This window comes from Eimeria necatrix, genomic scaffold, assembly GCF_000499385.1.
Source record: "Eimeria necatrix Houghton genomic scaffold, Enh_scaff576, whole genome shotgun sequence".
Taxonomy (NCBI): Eukaryota; Apicomplexa; class Conoidasida; order Eucoccidiorida; family Eimeriidae; genus Eimeria; species Eimeria necatrix.
In genome coordinates, this window is record NW_013651694.1 from 1 (window position 1) to 17,101 (window position 17,101).

The 17,101-nt window shown below is 41.8% G+C and overlaps 6 protein-coding genes across 6 annotated transcripts in view; 2 read left to right on the forward strand and 4 right to left on the reverse strand.

Annotated features, from left to right (window-relative positions):
* Positions 1–2,221: 2,221 nt before the first annotated feature.
* ENH_00063780 (hypothetical protein) lies at positions 2,222–2,897 on the forward strand (the record flags this gene model as incomplete). The annotated part of the gene is made up of 2 exons (XM_013577250.1): positions 2,222–2,568; positions 2,734–2,897. Coding segments are annotated over 2 exons (511 nt in total), but the record flags the coding sequence as incomplete, so codon positions are not given.
* A 522-nt stretch (positions 2,898–3,419) lies between these two features.
* Positions 3,420–4,074, reverse strand: ENH_00063790 (hypothetical protein, conserved; the record flags this gene model as incomplete). Its single annotated transcript, XM_013577251.1, has 2 exons — positions 3,420–3,487; positions 4,026–4,074. 2 exons carry the CDS (start codon positions 4,072–4,074, stop codon positions 3,420–3,422), a joined length of 117 nt encoding a protein of 38 aa, XP_013432705.1.
* A 2,105-nt stretch (positions 4,075–6,179) lies between these two features.
* ENH_00063800 (hypothetical protein, conserved) lies at positions 6,180–10,980 on the forward strand (the record flags this gene model as incomplete). The annotated part of the gene is made up of 5 exons (XM_013577252.1): positions 6,180–6,337; positions 6,582–6,710; positions 8,353–8,756; positions 8,859–9,622; positions 10,849–10,980. 5 exons carry the CDS (start codon positions 6,180–6,182, stop codon positions 10,978–10,980), a joined length of 1,587 nt encoding a protein of 528 aa, XP_013432706.1.
* Positions 10,981–12,090: 1,110 nt separating this feature from the next.
* Positions 12,091–13,401, reverse strand: ENH_00063810 (hypothetical protein; the record flags this gene model as incomplete). Its single annotated transcript, XM_013577253.1, has 2 exons — positions 12,091–12,422; positions 12,657–13,401. 2 exons carry the CDS (start codon positions 13,399–13,401, stop codon positions 12,091–12,093), a joined length of 1,077 nt encoding a protein of 358 aa, XP_013432707.1.
* Positions 13,402–13,476: 75 nt separating this feature from the next.
* ENH_00063820 (hypothetical protein) lies at positions 13,477–13,779 on the reverse strand (the record flags this gene model as incomplete). Its single annotated transcript, XM_013577254.1, has 1 exon — positions 13,477–13,779. One exon carries the CDS (start codon positions 13,777–13,779, stop codon positions 13,477–13,479), a length of 303 nt encoding a protein of 100 aa, XP_013432708.1.
* A 1,270-nt stretch (positions 13,780–15,049) lies between these two features.
* Positions 15,050–17,101, reverse strand: part of ENH_00063830 (hypothetical protein, conserved) — a gene marked incomplete at both ends in the record, with an annotated part of 3,062 nt that continues 1,010 nt past the window's right edge. Inside the window, 4 exons of the mRNA XM_013577255.1 lie at positions 15,050–15,271; positions 15,467–15,664; positions 16,217–16,330; positions 16,649–16,811. Coding sequence (XP_013432709.1) covers positions 15,050–15,271; positions 15,467–15,664; positions 16,217–16,330; positions 16,649–16,811 — 697 coding nt within the window. The remainder of the gene's footprint in view (positions 15,272–15,466; positions 15,665–16,216; positions 16,331–16,648; positions 16,812–17,101) is intronic.

Here is a 17,101-nt window from a genome sequence, read left to right on the forward strand (position 1 = left end):
TTTGATATTCCACTTCCTTTTGAAAAACCAGTGTAAGTGTAATTAATTAATTAATTAATTAATTAATTAATTAATTAATTAATTGATTAATTAATTAATTAATTCATTAATTAATTAATTAATTGATTAATTAATTAATTAATTAATTAATTAGTTAATTCATAATAAATCACAAACCCCACTTTATTGATATTCCACTTCCTTTTGAAAAACCAGTGTAAGTGTAATTGACATTTTCCTTTTTTTTGAACAGCCAGTGTAGGTGTACATACACCCCACGCCCCACAACTTTCGAGCAACGGGGCAGAAATTAACTAATTAATTAACTAATTAATTAGTTAATTAATTAGTTAATTAATTAGTTAATTAATTGATTAATTAATTAAGTAAGTAATTAGTGTGTTGATTAATTGCTTAATTAATTAGTTAGTTAATTAATTAGTTAATTAATTAGTTAACTAATTAATTAGTTAATTAATTAATTAGCTAATCAATTAATTAGATAAGTGGCTTAATTAGTTAATCAATTGATTAATAAAATTAAAATAAATAAATGAATAAATAAATTAAAATAAGTAGATTAATTCATTAATTAATTAGAATAAATGGGCAAGTAAATGTGTAATAAGTGATGAATTATAATTGGAATGGATTGCAATCAAAATTATTTAATTGCAGCAAATGGTTAAATTAAATAAATTAAAAATTGGCAAATAAATTAATTATTATAAATGAGTCGTGGTAATAAATTGTAATAAACAGTTAAATACAAATAAGTAAAAAAAGTAAAATAAAAAGCTAAGTTAAAAGAAATAAAGTAGAATAAACAAATAAATTAAAATAAATCAAAACAAATAAATTGAAATAGTAAATTAGAATAAATAAAATAAATTGAAATACATTAATTAGAATAAATAAAATAAGTTGAAATAAATTAATTGGAATAAAATAAATTGAAATAAATAAATTAGAATAAATAAATTAGAATAAATGCAAATGGAAAATAACTAAAAGGGAATAATAAAATAGTTCTTTTCGAAGTTAAATTGCAACTTTGTTTATTTATTGTGGAATATCTTTTTCACACTTTTCTTTTTTTTTAATTTTCATTATTTATTTTAATTATGTATTTTTGCTGTTTATTTTTCATTTATTTTTAATATTTTGTTTTATTTACTTATTATTTTTTTTTAATATTATTTATTTCCATTAATTGGGTTCGTTGCAGTTGTATTTTCTCTATTTTATTTTTTAATGATGTATTTGTTTTTGTTTTTTTTATTATTTATTATCTGTTCACTTTTAATATTTTAAATATTTATTTTAGTTATTTATTTTATTTATTTTAATTATTTATTTTAATTATTTATTTTAGTTATTTAATTTAATATTCATTTAATTATTTTTATTATTTCATTTTCCATTAGTTGCCAGTATTTAACTTTCATTTTAACTTTCTTTATTTCTTATTATTATTATTATTACTATTATTATTATTACTATTATTATTATTATTATTATTATTATTATTATTATTATTGTTAGCAATTATTATTAATTATTATTATTACTGTTGTTATGAATTACTGTCTTTATTATTATTGTTAATTGCTATTAATCGCTATTTGCATTATTATTTATTATCATAATCCATTATTATTATTTTTACTATTATTATTACCATTATTATTATTATATTATTATTACTATTATTATTATTATCATTATATTATTATTATTATTATTATTATTATTATTATTATATTATTACTATTATTATTACTATATTATTATTTATTATATTATTATTATTATTATTGTTATTATTGTTATTATTATCACTTCTACAATTACTTACTGCCACTACTGCCAGTGCGGCTGTTGCCATTCTTGCCACTGTTGTTGCCATTAAAGAATTAAACAAAATTAAATAAAGCAAATTAAATCGAATTAAATAGAATTAAATAGAGTAAAAGTAAACAAAATTAATAAAATTAATTAATTAAATGAATCAAATGAATTAAATGAATTAAATGAATTAAATGAATTAAATTAATTAAATGAATTAAATGAATTAAATGAATTAAAGTAATTAAATGAATTAAATGAATTAAATGAATTAAATGAATTAAAGTAATTAAATCAAATAAATGAAATAAATGAATTAAATTAATTTAATTAATTAATTAATTAAATTAATTAATTAATTATTTTGCTGCAGAGTCAAAGTGGTGGAGCAGCCATACTTCGTCAGCCGCTACAGAGACAATTTGCTGCCGCTGCTGCTGCAGCCAAAAGTTGCTGCTGTCTTTAATGTGGGGCCCCACAAGCAGCAGCAGCAAGTCCCAGTTGCTGCTCCTTACCTCGTCACCCACACCAGCCACCAGTCCCGCCCGCTGCTGCAGCACCAGCTGCTGCAGCAGCAGCAGCAGCAGCAGCAGCAGCAGCTGCAGCAGCAGCTGCAGCAGCAGCAGCATGGGCGGCCGGACTATGGGCGCGGAAGCGCCCCCTCGTACGGGGAAAGGGATCCTTGGGCGGAAAGGTCTTTGCTGCAGCAGCAGCAGCAAGGTGAGCCGGTCAGCAGCAGCAGCAGCAGCAGCAGCAGCAGCAGCAACAGCAGCAGCAGCTATTTTTGTTTTTTTTTTGAGAAATAAATGGTTTGTTCACAAGGGGCAGCCTGAATGAGGTGTACAGACACTGCTGCTGCTGCTGCTGCTGCTGTTTATTGCACAGACCATTCGCCATGGCTTGACAGCCAATACGGAGCAGCAGCAGGAGACCTGCAGCAGCAAGATGAAAGAAACGCAGCAGCAGCAGCAGCAGCAGCTGCTGCTGACTGCCTTTCTCCATGTGCCTCTGGCTGCAGCCCTTCATCGTTTTTCAGCTGCGCCAACTGATTTTGCTGCTGCTGCTGCTGCTGCTGCTAGATTTTTACGTCTGCATGCTGCTGCTGCTGCTGCTGCTGCTGCTGCTGCTGCTGCTGCAGCCGGCCCGGGTGTCTGTACAGCTGGGGCGCTTGGCAGTGGTTGGCGAGGAATTGTTTTTGACTTTTTGGATTTATTTTTTTGATTTAAATTTTGGAATTGATTTTATTTATTTGTTTTTTGAAAGAAAGGAGTGGCCAGCAAAAGAGCCTTTTTGACTTCGACAAAAGTGGGAGAAACTTTTGTGTCGTGGTTGAGGAGAATGAGGACCTGCGTTGGGGTGTACGTACACCCCGGCGGCCATTTTGCATGCGCTCGAAACAAAAATAACTTTTTTAATTTACCGCTCGAACAGCTTCGTCGAGTTCTCCGAAAGAACAGTAAGTTGCAAACAACACTTCGTGCCACTTTTGCTTCACAGCGGCTGAACAACTGCTGCTGCTGCTGCTGCTGCTGCTGCTGCTGCTGCTGCTGCTGCTGCTGCTGCTGGTTTGGTCACGGGGCACTTGCTTGACTCTTAGGAAGGCGACCATTACGCAAATCATAATCACGTGGATCCATTCCTGAAGAAGCAGCAAATAAATTCAAGTTCTGAAAAGTTGAACAGTTCAGTTTAATCTAATTTGATTTAATTATTTAATTTAATTAATTAATTAATTTAATCAATTAATTAATTAATTAATTAATTAATTAATTAAATTTATTTATTAAGTGCACCTGCTCGTCAAACAACTGAGTCCGGTGGGGAGAAAGAACCAACTTGTCCACCAGGCAAGTGCACTCTGAAAATAAATTGAAAAATAAAAATTTTAAAAATTGAAAATTAAAAAATAAAACTTTTAAAATAAAAATTGAAAGAAAAGAAATTTGAAAAGAAGAACAGAAGAGAAGTTGCAGAAGAGTTGAAAAGAAAAGTCGAAAACAGAAAAAGAGAAAAAGAAGAAAAGCCGAAAATAAGAAAACGAGAAAAGCTCCAAACAAGACAAGTCGAAAAGTTGAAAAGTTTGGAAAAGTTCAAAAACAAAAATAAAAATAAAAAATAAATAAAAATAAAAAATAAAAAATAAAAAATAAAATAAAATAAAATAAAAATGAATTCACCAGCCATGACTTGAACAGTTTCTGCTGGCGAGGCGCCGTAGGCGAACATCAGCCGAATGGAGTCTTCGAGGAGTCTGCGGATAATTCAAAAGTTGAAAAAGAGATTTGAAAAGAAATTCTTTTTTCTTTTTTTTTCTTTCTTTCTTTTCTTTTCTTTTCTTTTCTTTTCTTTTCTTTCTTTCTTTTGTTTTGTTTTGTTTTATTTTCTTTTGTTTTGTTTTGTTTTCTTTTCTTTTATTTTGTTTTGTTTTGCTTTCTTTTGTTTTGTTTTGTTTTGTTTTGTTTTGTTTTCTTCTTTTGCTTCTCCACTTACTGCAGCAAACGCACGTCTGAAGAAGACAGCAAAGCGCCGCCGGCGACGAGACAGCGGGAGCTCATCAGGAGCTGAAAGCTGCGGAGGCAGAAGGGGCGGAGGGCGAGGCGTTCGAGGAGATCTCCGCTGCGGGAGTATCTGGAGTCCGCGGAGTTGAAAAAAGAAAAGAAAATAAAAAAATAAAACAAATAAAACAAATTCCACTTCGAAACTTCTGAAAGAAAAGAAAGCCTCACTCCAGCAAGTTCCGCGGAGGCGTGGCAAAGCCGCGGGCTGCGGAGGGGCCGGGCATTGGCGCGATCTGGCGGCTTCCGGCGACAACTCCGGCTCTACAGCGATTCCATAAATGCAAAACAAACAAATAAATCAAATGATGGAATTCATTTCTCCCTTTTCTGCACTCTTTCGCCAAAAGCTCTTCGCAGGCGGCCGATCCGTTGCGCGGCACGCTGCGGTGTCTGTACACCCGGACCCCCGCGCCCGCCGCCCCCAGGGAAAGCGAGCCCTAAAAGCTCTCGGAAACTGCCATTTCTGGGCCGATTAAGAGGAATAAAGTGGGGAATTTAAAACAGAAAAGAATAAAAAAGACTTTTTTCGGAGTTTGCAAACAGGAAATTCAGTCAAAGACGCGCTGGAGGCGAAGTTCAACTTTCTGAATTCAACTTCCCGCGAGCCGCCGCTCCACGCAAAGGAGCGCCTCTTGTTTTGCATTTGCATTAAAGAGTTTAAATTGGAAAATTAAATCCCCTTTTGGTCTAATAATGCCACAGCTAGCCACAGCTAGCCACAGCTAGCTGCAGCTAGCTGCAGCTAGCTGCAGCTAGCCACAGGACCCCACTTTCTTGGCTTTAACAGCATTTTAGAACTTCCGGGAGATCAAAAAGCTGCTTCGGCTTTCGCTTTTGCTGCTGCTGCTGCAGCGGCTTTGCTGCACTGAATCTGCAATTCGCAAAAGCCGCAAAATTCAACTTTTTGGAAAATGCAATTTGCATTTTTTGGCTCCAAATTGGCAAAAAAGGAACTCTTAAATGCGGCTTTTTGTGCTTTTAAAAGCTTTTATATTTGCGGAACTTTTCAGTTTCGAAAAATTCTTTTTTCAAGTTTTTATTTTCCAAAAATTTTAATTCCAAAATACCATTTGCTGCTTCTGCTGCAGACCTTCCACCGCCTCCCCCCCGCCTGAAGCCACAAAAGTTCACTCAAGGGATTTCAACAACTCCCAACCCCAGCTAGCCACAGCTAGCTACAGCTAGCTACAGCTAGCTGCAGCCAGTTACAGCTAGCTGCAGCCAGTTACAGCTAGCTACAGCTAGCTACAGCTAGCCACAGCTAGCTACAGCTAGCTGCAGCTAGCTGCAGCCAGTTACAGCTAGCCACAGCTAGCTACAGCTAGCTGCAGCTAGCGGGGGCTAGCCACAGCTAGCTGTAGCTAGCTGGAGCGAGCCTCAGCTAGCCATATCGGGTCACAGCTAGCCACGGCTAGCCACAGCTAGCCACAGCTAGCCAAAGCTAGCCACAGCTAGCCACAGCTAGTCGTACCGAGCCACAGCTAGCCACGGCTAGCCGTATCGAGCCACAGCTAGCCACAGCTAGCCACAGCTAGCCAGAGCTTCTCACCAAGTAGGAAATGAAGGGAATCGCAGCAGCAATGAAAAGCAGCGCCGCCACATCAGCAGCAACAGCCCAAAAGACTTTCTTTGATTTGTTTGGAGGGCCTGAGAAGGCAGCAGCAAAAGCGGCGCTGCAGCAGCGAAACCCTAAACCCTAAACCCTAAACCCTAAACCCTAAACCCTAAACCCTAAACCCTAATTCCTGAACTGCAGCGGCGCGTCTTCTGCGCATGATTTACCACTCGGGGGGTCGAAAAGGAGTTTTATTTCCTCAAGTTCTTCTTTGGGAGTTTCTGGAGTTGGGGGAAAAGAAAGAAAACTCTTTGCAAGTTTCCGATCTGGTTCTTGCACGAAGTGGAAACGCGGCGCATGCAGCAGCGGATCGGGGGTTAAATCTGCGTCAAAAAGATCCAAAAAGGAATTAATTGATTTTAATTTTGAATTTAATTCAAGTTTTCAACTTTAAATCCGACAAACGCCGCGTTTTGCTGCTGCTGCTGCACACGCGCAGCAGCAGCGCAGCCGTCGGCAGCGGCCCCCGAATCGGCGAAGTCCGAATGCATTTTCTAATTTTAATTTTGAAATTTACCTTTAAAGCTTTTATTTAAAGCGTTTGTGTTGTTGAATTTCAGTGTTGAAGCTGGAGAGGCCGACAAGAGCGCCGCGACCGTGAACAGAAAGGCAGTGGAAACCGCCGAGGGAAGAATCGGTGTTCGGGGAGAAAGCGCCATTTTTAGGGCTGATCTTGGAAAAAAAGGGAAGTAAAATGAAAATAAATGCAATTTTAAATTATTCAATTGCAAAAATTCAGGAGTTTTAGGGGAGAATCGCGAAGCTGAATCGAGGCGGCTGCACCGCCAGCTGCAGCGAAGCAAACGGGGAAAACAGGGAGATAAACCCAAAAGGCCGGCAAATAAAGGAGGAAAATAACTCAAATGACAAATTAAAAGGAGAACTTTGATTTAAATCTGATTTTAATTCCAATTTTCCAGAAGATCTGTGACCAGCTGACCGCGTGAAGCCAGCCACCCATAGAGGCGGGCGGGGGCCCCCGGGGGCCCCCCAGGGGCCCCCTAAGGCAAGGCAGGGGCCCCTGCGCTGGACTCAATTCAGTTATTATTGTGTTTTAAACTCATCTTTGGGGTTTTTTTTGAGTTTAAAGAATTAATTAATTTCAATTTTTTTCTTATTTTGCATTTTCTGCTCGAGAGGATGTAGGGCTCGCTGGATATGCGTTTCCGGAGCAAGTTCGAGTGTACGCGGCTCAGGCCCACTTACTTCTCTTCATTTTGGGGCCTCTTACCGCCTTTCTCCCCGTGGGGTCTGCTGGCGCAGCAGCAGCAGCAGCTGCAGCAGCAGCTGCAGCAGCAGCAGCAGCAGCAGCAGCAGCAGGGGATGCTGCGCCTCTGTCTCTTTTCAGCCTTCTTGAGGGCAAGAAGCCCCCAGGGCTGCTGGGGGCTGCTTATTACTGCCGCAGCAGTTTATCATCTTTTGCGTTGGAGACAAAAGAAAGAAATGAAATAAATGAAAGAAAAGAAATAAATGAAATAAATAAAATAAATAAAATAAATGAAATAAATAAAATAAATGAATTAAATGAATTAAATGAAATAAAAGAGAAAAACAGAATTGTTATTCTGCTCACCGGAGAGCTCAAACCCAGGTGCTTCTCTTTGGCCCTACAAATATATTTTGATAATATATATATATTATTATTAAATATATTTATTTAAATGTTTAAAGGGTTTTATTTAATTCCATTTAAAGGATTTTATTTAAACCCTTTAATTGCAATTAAAGGGTTTTATTTAATTCCATTTAAAGGGTTTTATTTAAACCCTTTAATTGCAATAAATATTTAAATGTTTTAAGTGCATTTAAATGCTTTAATTACATTTAAATGTGCCATTTAAATGCATTAAATATATTAAATATATTTAAATGTATTTGTAAATATATAAATATAAATATTTATGAATTTATATCTGCATCTGTGCCCGCGAAGTTGAACCATATTCAGGTGTACGTACACCTCATTTTCGCGCCTGCAGCCGCCCGGCGAAGACTTCGCCAAGTTTTGTCTTTTTTGACATTTAAATATTAAATTAAATTAAATATTTATTTAATTAAATTACTTTTTAAATAAATAAAAGTGGAAAAGGAATTAAAACAAAAAGAAATGAAAACAAAGAAGCTGCAGGAAGCAGCGGCGCCTCCGGCTGCGGTCTTCTCCAGAAATGCAAATTGATCAACTCTAAAGGGCAAATTAATTCATTTAATTAATTAATTAATTAATTAATTAATTAATTAATTAATTAATTAATTAATTATTATTTATTTATTTATTTATTTATTTATTAATTATTTATTTATTTATTTATTTGCTGTTTATTTTGTTTGCAGGGATGCCCGCGTGCGGCACATCGCCGACCGCATTGCCCTCAGCTGCGGCGCTGCTGTGTTGGTGCCAGAGCTGCCAGCAGCAGCAGCAGCAGCAGCAGCAGCAGCAGCAGCAGCAGCAGCAGCAGGGGGAGAAGCAGCGGGAACAGCAGGCTCTGGCGCGAGTGCTGCTGCTGCTGGCCACCTGCAGCAGCTGGGCATTCACGGGCTTGTGGCCCGCGCGCTGCTGTGGCTGCGGCTGCAGGAAGCAGCAGCAGCATTTGCTGTCTTTGGGGTGGGCGAAGGAGCAGCAGCAGCTCTTGAGTTTGCTGCTGCAGTTGCCCCGGGTGCCCGTGCTGCAGTGTCAGTGGCCCCTGCTGCTGCTGACGCCGCTGCTGCTGCTGCTGCTGCCGCTGCTGCGCGCCCAGGTGTACGTACACGGGTACGCGGGGGGCCCCCAGGGGGCCCCCAGGGGCCCCCAGGGGGCCCCCAGGGGCCCCCGGGGCCCCTGCTTGCTCTTCCTTCTGTAGATGCTGCTGTTGCTTTATTTCCTTCTCCATTTGACATGCGGGCTGTGGCAGCAAATTTAAAAGCCCCCACTTTGGCTCTTTTTGGGGGCAGGGCCCCCCGCCCCGCGGCCGTGGGGTGTACAGACACCCCAGCAGCAGCAGCAGCAGCAGCAGCAGCAGCGGCGGCGGGTTCGCCTCCCGCGGGTGCAGCTGCGGGCGCTGATGCCCCCGGCGGACCTGCTGCTGCTGCTGCTGCTGCAGGAGACTCTTCTCCTGCTGCTGCTGCAGCGGGAGAAGAATCTGCTGCGGCTGCTGCTGCAGCGGGAGAAGAATCTCCTGCTGCTGCTGCAGCGGGAGAAGAATTTCCTGCTGCTGCTGCTGCAGCGGGAGAAGAATCTCCTGCTGCTGCTGCTGCAGCGGGAGAAGAATCTCCTGCTGCTGCTGCTGCTGCGGGAGAAGAATCTCCTGCTGCTGCTGCTGCAGCGGGAGAAGAATCTCCTGCTGCTGCTGCTGCAGCGGGAGAAGAATCTCCTGCTGCTGCTGCTGCTGCGGGAGAAGAATCTCCTACTGCTGCTGCTGCAGCGGGAGAAGAATCTGCTGCTGCTGCTGCTGCTGCAGCGGGGGAAGAATCTGCTGCTGCTGCTGCTGCTGCAGCGGGGGAAGAATCTGCTGCTGCTGCTGCTGCTGCGTTCGAGCAGCTGATGCGCCTGCAGCTGAGGGCTAAAGACCACTGGGTAGATACAGCTGAGCCCCCCAGGGCCACAGAAGGGGCCCCTGCGGAGTTGGTGAGAATTTATTTAATTTAATTTAAATTAAATTAATTAAAAATATATTTTAATTTAATTTAAATTAAATTAATTAAAAATATATTTTAATTTAATTTAATTCCTTCTTTAGGATGTATTTAAATTAGACTAATTCCCTAGCTGCGCACGTGCTGCTGCTGCTGCTGCTGCTGCTGTTTTGCTGCTGCTGCTGCTGCTGCTGTTTTGCTGCTGCTGCTGCTGCTGCTGTTTTGCTGCTGCTGCTGCTGCTGCTGCTGTTTTGCTGCTGCTGCTGCTGTTTTGCTGCTGCTGCTGCTGTTTTGCTGCTGCTGCTGCTGTTGCTGCTGCTGTGTTTTGTTGTTTGTTTGTAATTTGCTCACTTTTATTATTTCATTTCGGTTTATTATTTAATTTGCTTTTTGTCTTCTGGGTGTCTTTGGGTCCCGGGTGTACATACACCTCGGCGTTTTGTTTGGTGCGTTTTAATTTTTAATTTTTTTCTTTTTTCAGTTTTTGTTTTTTGCTGCTGCTGGTTTATTATTTATTCGTTTGTTTTTAATTGTTTATTATTTGCATTTAATTGTTGATTATTTGCATTTAATTGTTTATTGTTTGCTTTTAATTATTTATCATTTGTTTTTAATTGTTTATTATTTATTATCAGTTGTTTATTATTTATTATTAATTGTTTATTATTTATTTTTAATTGTTTACTATTTACTATTAATTGTTTACTGTTTATTTTTAATTGTTTATTATTTATTATTTATTTTTAATTATTTATTATTCGTTTTTAACTGTACATTATTTATTTTTAATTGTTTATTATTTATTAGTAATTGTTTATTATTTATTTTTAACTGTTCATTATTCATTGTTAATTGTTTTTTATTCATTATTAATCGCTTATTATTTATTTTTAAATGTTTATTATTTATTTTTAGTTGTTTATTATTTGTTTTTATTGCTTGTTATTTACTTTTAATTGTTTATTATTTATTAAATGTCTATTGTTTATTTTTAATTGTTTATTATTTGTTTTTTATTGTTTATTATTTATTTTTGTTTGTTTGCTTTTTTGTTTGCCCATTTCTGTGGGCCCCCTTGCTGCAACCACTTCGCCTATTAACAAATTTATTATAATTAATTAATTAGTTTATTTAATTTATTGCTTATTATTTATTTATTATTTATTTATTATTTATTATTTATTTATTATTTATTTATTATTTATTATTTGTTTGCAGCTGACAGAAGAGCAGCTGCTGATGGCCACTTCTTGGCTGGACTTGTGGCTGGGCCGCCAAGTGCCGGAGAGCGTTTCTGCGGCGGAGGACGTGAGGGGTTTTAGTCTTCGTTTTCGGGATTTTAAGAAATAAATGAAAAATAAAACGAAATAAAACAAAATAAAACAAAATAAAACAAAATAAAACAACAAATTACAATTAAAACAATTCAAACGCTCCAAATAGACCCAAAAACGAGCCCAAACCGACACAGAAAACTCCCTCTCTTGAGGTGTACGTACACCTCAAGGTGTACGTACACTTGAGGTGTACGTACACTTGAGGTGTACGTACACCTCAAGAGAAGAGACTTTTGCTTCTTTTGATTCTTGAAGCTGCTCTTTATTAATTTGTTTTCAAAGTAAAAGCTCCGAATGATATGTAATGTATATAATATATATTATATAAATGCTTATTTGTTCATCTATATACTTTTATTCTTAAATTAGTTCTTTATTTGACTTTCAATAAGGGCCTTCATCAGCTTAGAAAACTGAACTAGAGCTGCTGCTGCTGCTGCTGCTGCTGCTGTTGCTGCTGCTCCTGTACGCAGCAGCAACTATAGACAAGAGCCTAATGAGCTCTATCTTGCTGCCTGTCGCAATTGAAAGCATATTGTTTTTTTAAATTTAATTTTTAATTAATTAAAAATTACGATTAAAGTGAGAGTGGTTCTTAAAACACGGAAAAACGAACAAGGCACCGTGTGTACGTACAGCTGATGAGGCTCCGCCCATTTGTGGGAATTTTAAATCTAGTTTCGAACTTCAAATGAATAAATTAAATAATTTTTCTAAAATAAAACATTTAATTGGTTTAAAACTTGTTTTTGTCCCGGAGTAGCTGCTGCTGCAGCACCGGCGGAGCTGTACGTACACCTCGAGGTGTCTGCGTGGCTCGGCCAGAAAAGAAGCCAAAGAGTTTATTTTGTCCTCAAATATAACCACAAGATATATTTTTAATTAATATTTTTGATTTGTTTTTTATTTATTGCAAAAAAACGGATGAAATCGACCGGATAGGTTCCAGTGTATGTACACCTCGACGCCACTAAGTGCTGCTGCAGTGACACCCGAATGCATTCTCCTCAAAACCAATTTTGCTGCTCTTTTCTCTCTTTTTAAAATATCTCTCTTTTTAAAATATATAATTAATAAAATAAAACGAATAAAGTGGCGGAGTTCATCTGCCACGCGCAGTGACTCAGCAAACGCATCCCTGCTGCTGCAGCTGCTGCTGTTGCTGCTGCGTCTTTTGTAATTGTTGTTGCTGCTGCTGCTGCTCCTGTTCCTGCGTCTGTTGCTGCTGCTGCTGCTCCTGTTCCTGCGTCTGTTGCTGCTGCTGCTGGTGCTGCTGCTGCTGCTGCTGTAGGTTGTCCTCGTTAGTGGTTGCTGATCCTGATAGGTCTGTCTTTGCCGTGGCACTTTCCAGGCAGGAAGAATGGTGCTGCTGCTGCTTGCTGCTGCTGCTTCTGCTGCTGCCGCTATTGCTATTGGATTTGCTGCTGCTGCTGCTGCTGCTGTTGCTGCCGAAGTCTGATTTTGCTGCACCGTACTAGTCCATTTCGTTATCAGAATTGAAGCAGGAAGAAAACTCCGCAGCAGCAGCAGCAGCTGCTGCTGCTGCTGCTGCTTCCTCTATGCTGCTGCTGCTGCTGCCTCCGCGGCAGCCAGCAGCAGCAACTACAGGAAGTCCATCTTCTTCTTCGCTGCAGAAATCTGAGCTGCAAACCCGAGGTGTACGTACACCTGATTCACAATTAAAAGGACTTTCCGGCGAGCTCTGAACGCCCACAAAAGCCCCACCAGCTGCTGCTGCTGCTGCTGCTGCTGCTGCTGCTGCTGCTGCTGCTGCTGCTGCTGCTGCTGGGGGGCTCAGCTCTTCGCAGTCCTCAAGGGCCCCCTGCACTGCAACAGCAACAAGAGGAGCTTTTTCTTCTTTTTGAGCTTCTCCGAAATTGTTTTTAAAAAGAATAAAAGAGCAGCAGCTAAGGAGGCAGCAGAGGGAAGCAGCAGCAGCAGAAAGGCTGAAGGAGGCGCAGGCGAGCGGCAGCAGCAGCAGCAGCAGCTGCTGCTGCTGCAGCAGCAGCTGCTGCTGCTGCTGCTGCAGCACACCCGGAATCAGCACATAGTCGCAAGCTGCTGTAAAGTCCAAAAATGCTGCAACAGCCCACGCCCCAGCCAGAGCCACGAGGCGCCCCTTGTCGGTCTTTGCTGCTGCAGATCTCTTGCTGCTGCTGCTGCTGCTGCTGCTGCTGCTGTGCAGCAGCAGCAGCATGCTGGCAGCACACAGGGCAGGCACAGCAGCACTGAAGCAGCGCAGGTAAAGACGCACAAGAGAAAGCAAAACGGAAATGACAGAAGCTGTCACTGCTGCTGCTCGGAGGCTGCGCAGTCGTGCTGCAGAGGGCAGCCGCAGCTGCTGCTGCTGCTGCTGCTGCTGCTGCTGCTGCTGCTGCTGCTGCTGCTCCTGCAGCAGCAGCTTGAACTGCTGCTCCGCAGGCAGGGCCCTCATGGAGGCCGAGAGGGTCTGAAGGTCCCAGCTCGGCTCATAGAGCCAATACTGCGACAGCAGACTCATGGCGCATAATTAGCTGCTGAAAACGAATAAAATCTGCTGCTGCTGCTGCTGCTGCTGCTGCTGTTGCTGTTGCTGTTGCTGCTGCTGCTGCTGCTGTTGATGCTGCTGCTGCTGCTGTTGCTGCTGTTGATGCTGCTGCTGCTGCTGTTGCTGCTGCTGCTGCTGCTGCGGCTGCTGCTGGGCCACGACAGAAGACACGCGCGATCCGGCGTCTAAATCCCTTAATTTGGAATAAATTGGTTTTAAAAGTATTTTTAAAATTTGAATTTGTTGAATTTTGTTTGTTTTGAAGAGCAGCAAAGCGCAGTTCATCTAGCTGCAGCTCTCTGCGCGGGAGTCACCGAGCGCAGCGGCGAGCCCGTTCAAGTGAGGCGATCTGGCGTTTAAATCCGGTTAAAAAGGAGAAAAAAGTTGTTCAAATAAAAGCAATAAAGTTTAATTGACATAATTTTTGTTTTTTTCCGTTGAAGGGCCTTTTATTTCTGTCTTTGCGCGAAGATCGCACGAGAGAGCTCTGCGGCGCGCGCGGCTGGCTGGCCATTCCACCGAGAAGAAAGCTGAAAACTCCGAAGCAGAAAAGTCTACGCAAATATTTGTTTAATATTTATAAATAATAAATAAATATTCATCTTCAAAAGAGAAACAGATCCGAAATGCTGCAGTGTATCCCGAGTGAGAGGCGCAGCAGCACAAGGCACAAGTCGGCGGCGGCCGCTGCTGGCCAGCCGTCGCCAGCGAGAAGATCTTTCCCCAGAAAGCCCCCCGTGCGCCATTTTTTGCATTTAAATTAAATATAATTCAAATTAAATTTAATTTCAATTTCAAAGACTTTCATTTTTTGTTTGGTTTTGCATTTACAGGCCAAGCCTGCGCAGAGCTGCTGCGTGAGCGCTCTTCTGCGCGAGCACTTCGTCGATTTCATGCTGCACAGGAAACGAACTTTTCCAGTTTTTATTCAATTGAAATAAATAATTGTTTTATTTAAATAAATACTTTCAATGTAAATAAATAGCAGTACAATTAAATGCGTTTTTCTTCGAGTTTCCGCGACATCAGCCCAGTCGGCGGTGTCACCCGCAATCCGCAACGCTCGAAACGCCCATTTGGACTCATACAGCAAATTAAACGCCGTTTTCCAGTTTTTATCTTCCAATTAACTTTTAAATTCAAAATTAGAACTTTTCAGAAGTCTTTTCGCACAAAAAGCTCCAATTTAACTCCAATTTAGCGAGAGATCTGAAACGCCGGCAGTGTGCAGCCTGGGGTGTCTGTGCAGCTCCTGCCTCGGGCCCCGGCAGCCGAAACCGGGACATTTGAGCTTTAAAAGATCTTTTTCTTTTCCTAAATTGAATTTAAAAGATTAATTTAATGCATTTAGAGAAAGTTTACTCAAAAACGTCGGCAGCAGGCCCGCAGACCTGCGCAGTTGCCCCTAAGTGGGAAGCTCTTTGTCTTTAACTGCGTTGGCCCCAGAAGCGGCAGTTTTCTCCAGCCCCAGTGAGAGCTGCTGCTGCTGCTTCCTCTGCCTGTTCTGCTGCTGCTGCAGCAGCAGCAGCAGCAGCAGCAGCAGCAGCAGCAGCAATCAGAGCTGCCGCCACAACTTCACTGTGCCATCTGTTGCTGCTGTGCAAAGCCGCTGCGACAGCAAATCGCTTTTGACTACAAGTGCTGGGGCCTCATGGGCTTTCCCATGGACCCCTTCTTGAAGGGCCCCCAGAAACCGGGGGGCCCCCCGGGGGGCCCCCCGGGGGGCCCCCCCCTTGCTGCTGCTAAGACATCCCAGAAATATATGCAGCCGTCTTCGCTGCCGCTAACAACGTAAGGAAAGAGGGGCTGGAGATTATTATTTTTGGATTTGAATTTGGAGTTTTGGAGAGTCTCGAGGAGTTCATCGAAGGCCCTTTTAGGCTGCTGCTGCTGCTGCTGCTGCTGCTGCTGCTGCTGCTGCAGCTGGAGGGGCGCGTCGGGGTCCGCTGCTGCTGCTGCTGCTGCAGCAAACAGCCCCGCTGCTGCGCCCGGAGGCGGCAGCGGGAGAGCAGCAGCAAAGAAGCAACTTTGCATGCGAAAAGCCCCACAAGAAGAATGCAAGTGACCCCAAAACGCATGCAAAGTTTCCCCCGAGGTCACTTCCGCCAGCCGCAGGCTCGCGTCCACGCAAGACAGCAGCAGCAAAGTCTCCTCCGCAGACAAAGACATGCTGCAGCAGCAGCAGCAGCAGCAGCAGCAGCAGCAGCAGCAGCAACAGCAGCAGAACAAACCCCAATTAAATACATATTTTTATTTACATATCTACCTCTCATTTGCATTAAATATATGTATAATATATCTGTATATATACTTATTTATATATATGTGTGTATGTATGTTATATACTGGGTGGATTGGAATATGGCGGGGCTAGGGTTTAGGGTTTAGGGTTTGGGGAGGAGGAGGAGGGCATAGGACTAAAGAAGTAGGAGGACCAGAAATATTTAAATATGGAACAACTGGAGTTCAAAAGTAATAAAATGAACAAAAATGAAATAAAACAAAAACTAAAAATGGAAAGGAAAAGAGAAAAGGGAAAGAAACGCAAATTGAAACGAGGTGTCGATACACTGCAGCAGGAAGGCAAAAGTGGAAAAAATGCGAAAATAGGCGAAAATGGATGAAAATAAGTGCAAAAAAGTGCAAATAAAAGCAAATAAATGAAATAAATGGAAATAAATGCAAAAAATAACATTTAAATGTTATTTAGAATTAAAATCACCAAGTTATTGGACTTCCGTAGCAGTCGACATGCAGAGCGCCCTTGCGCAGGTCGTAGGTGTACACGCAGCCGTCGAGGGAAGCCACGATGAGGCGTTCCCGCGCCGCCACGATGCTGCAGAAGAATAAAAGCGCAAAATGCATTCAAAACAAATTAAAAACAATTTAAACAATTCAAATAATTCAAATAATTCAAATAATTCATTAATTGTTTTGAATTTCACTTCGCGCGGCCGCGCGGCTGCCGCGGGCGCAGCCGAACGCGCGGCTCTGCGGTGTACGTACACCTCAGCGTGCGCGCTCGACGAAAGCACTTTTGGGGAATTTGGGGTCGAAAATTCGGAATTTTGGATTAAAAAGTGGAAATAAGTGCAGCAAAATGCAATTAAGTTGAATTTGAGGGTTTAATCGGCGAAAAAGGCGCAGTTTCCACCTCGAAATCGCGTCTTTCGCGTCCGCCAACACCTGCACGTAGCCAAAACGCCGGCCCCCCCCCCTTATGTCGAAAAGTCGCACAAGTCCGTCGGAGTCCCCCAAAGCTGCCAAGTGGCTCAGCGGGCTCGGCGAGGCCCGCAGCAGACACGCGTTTATCGGCGCTGCAGCGCAGCAGCAGCAGCAGCAGCAGCAGCAGCAGCAGCGGCAGCAGCAGCAGCAGCAGCAGCGGCAGCAGCAGCAGCAGCAGCAGTGGCAAAGCAGCAGCTTGATTGGCGGCTGCGCAGTGGGGGAGCACCAGTGGCCCGCATAGCGCAAGACCACTGGGTCTTCACCGGAGGAAAGACAGCAGCAGCAGCAGCAGCAGCTGCTGCTGTTGCTGCTGCTGCTGCTGCTGCTGCTGTTGCTGCTGCTGCTGCTGCTGCTGCTGCTGCTGCTGCTGCTGCTGCTGCTG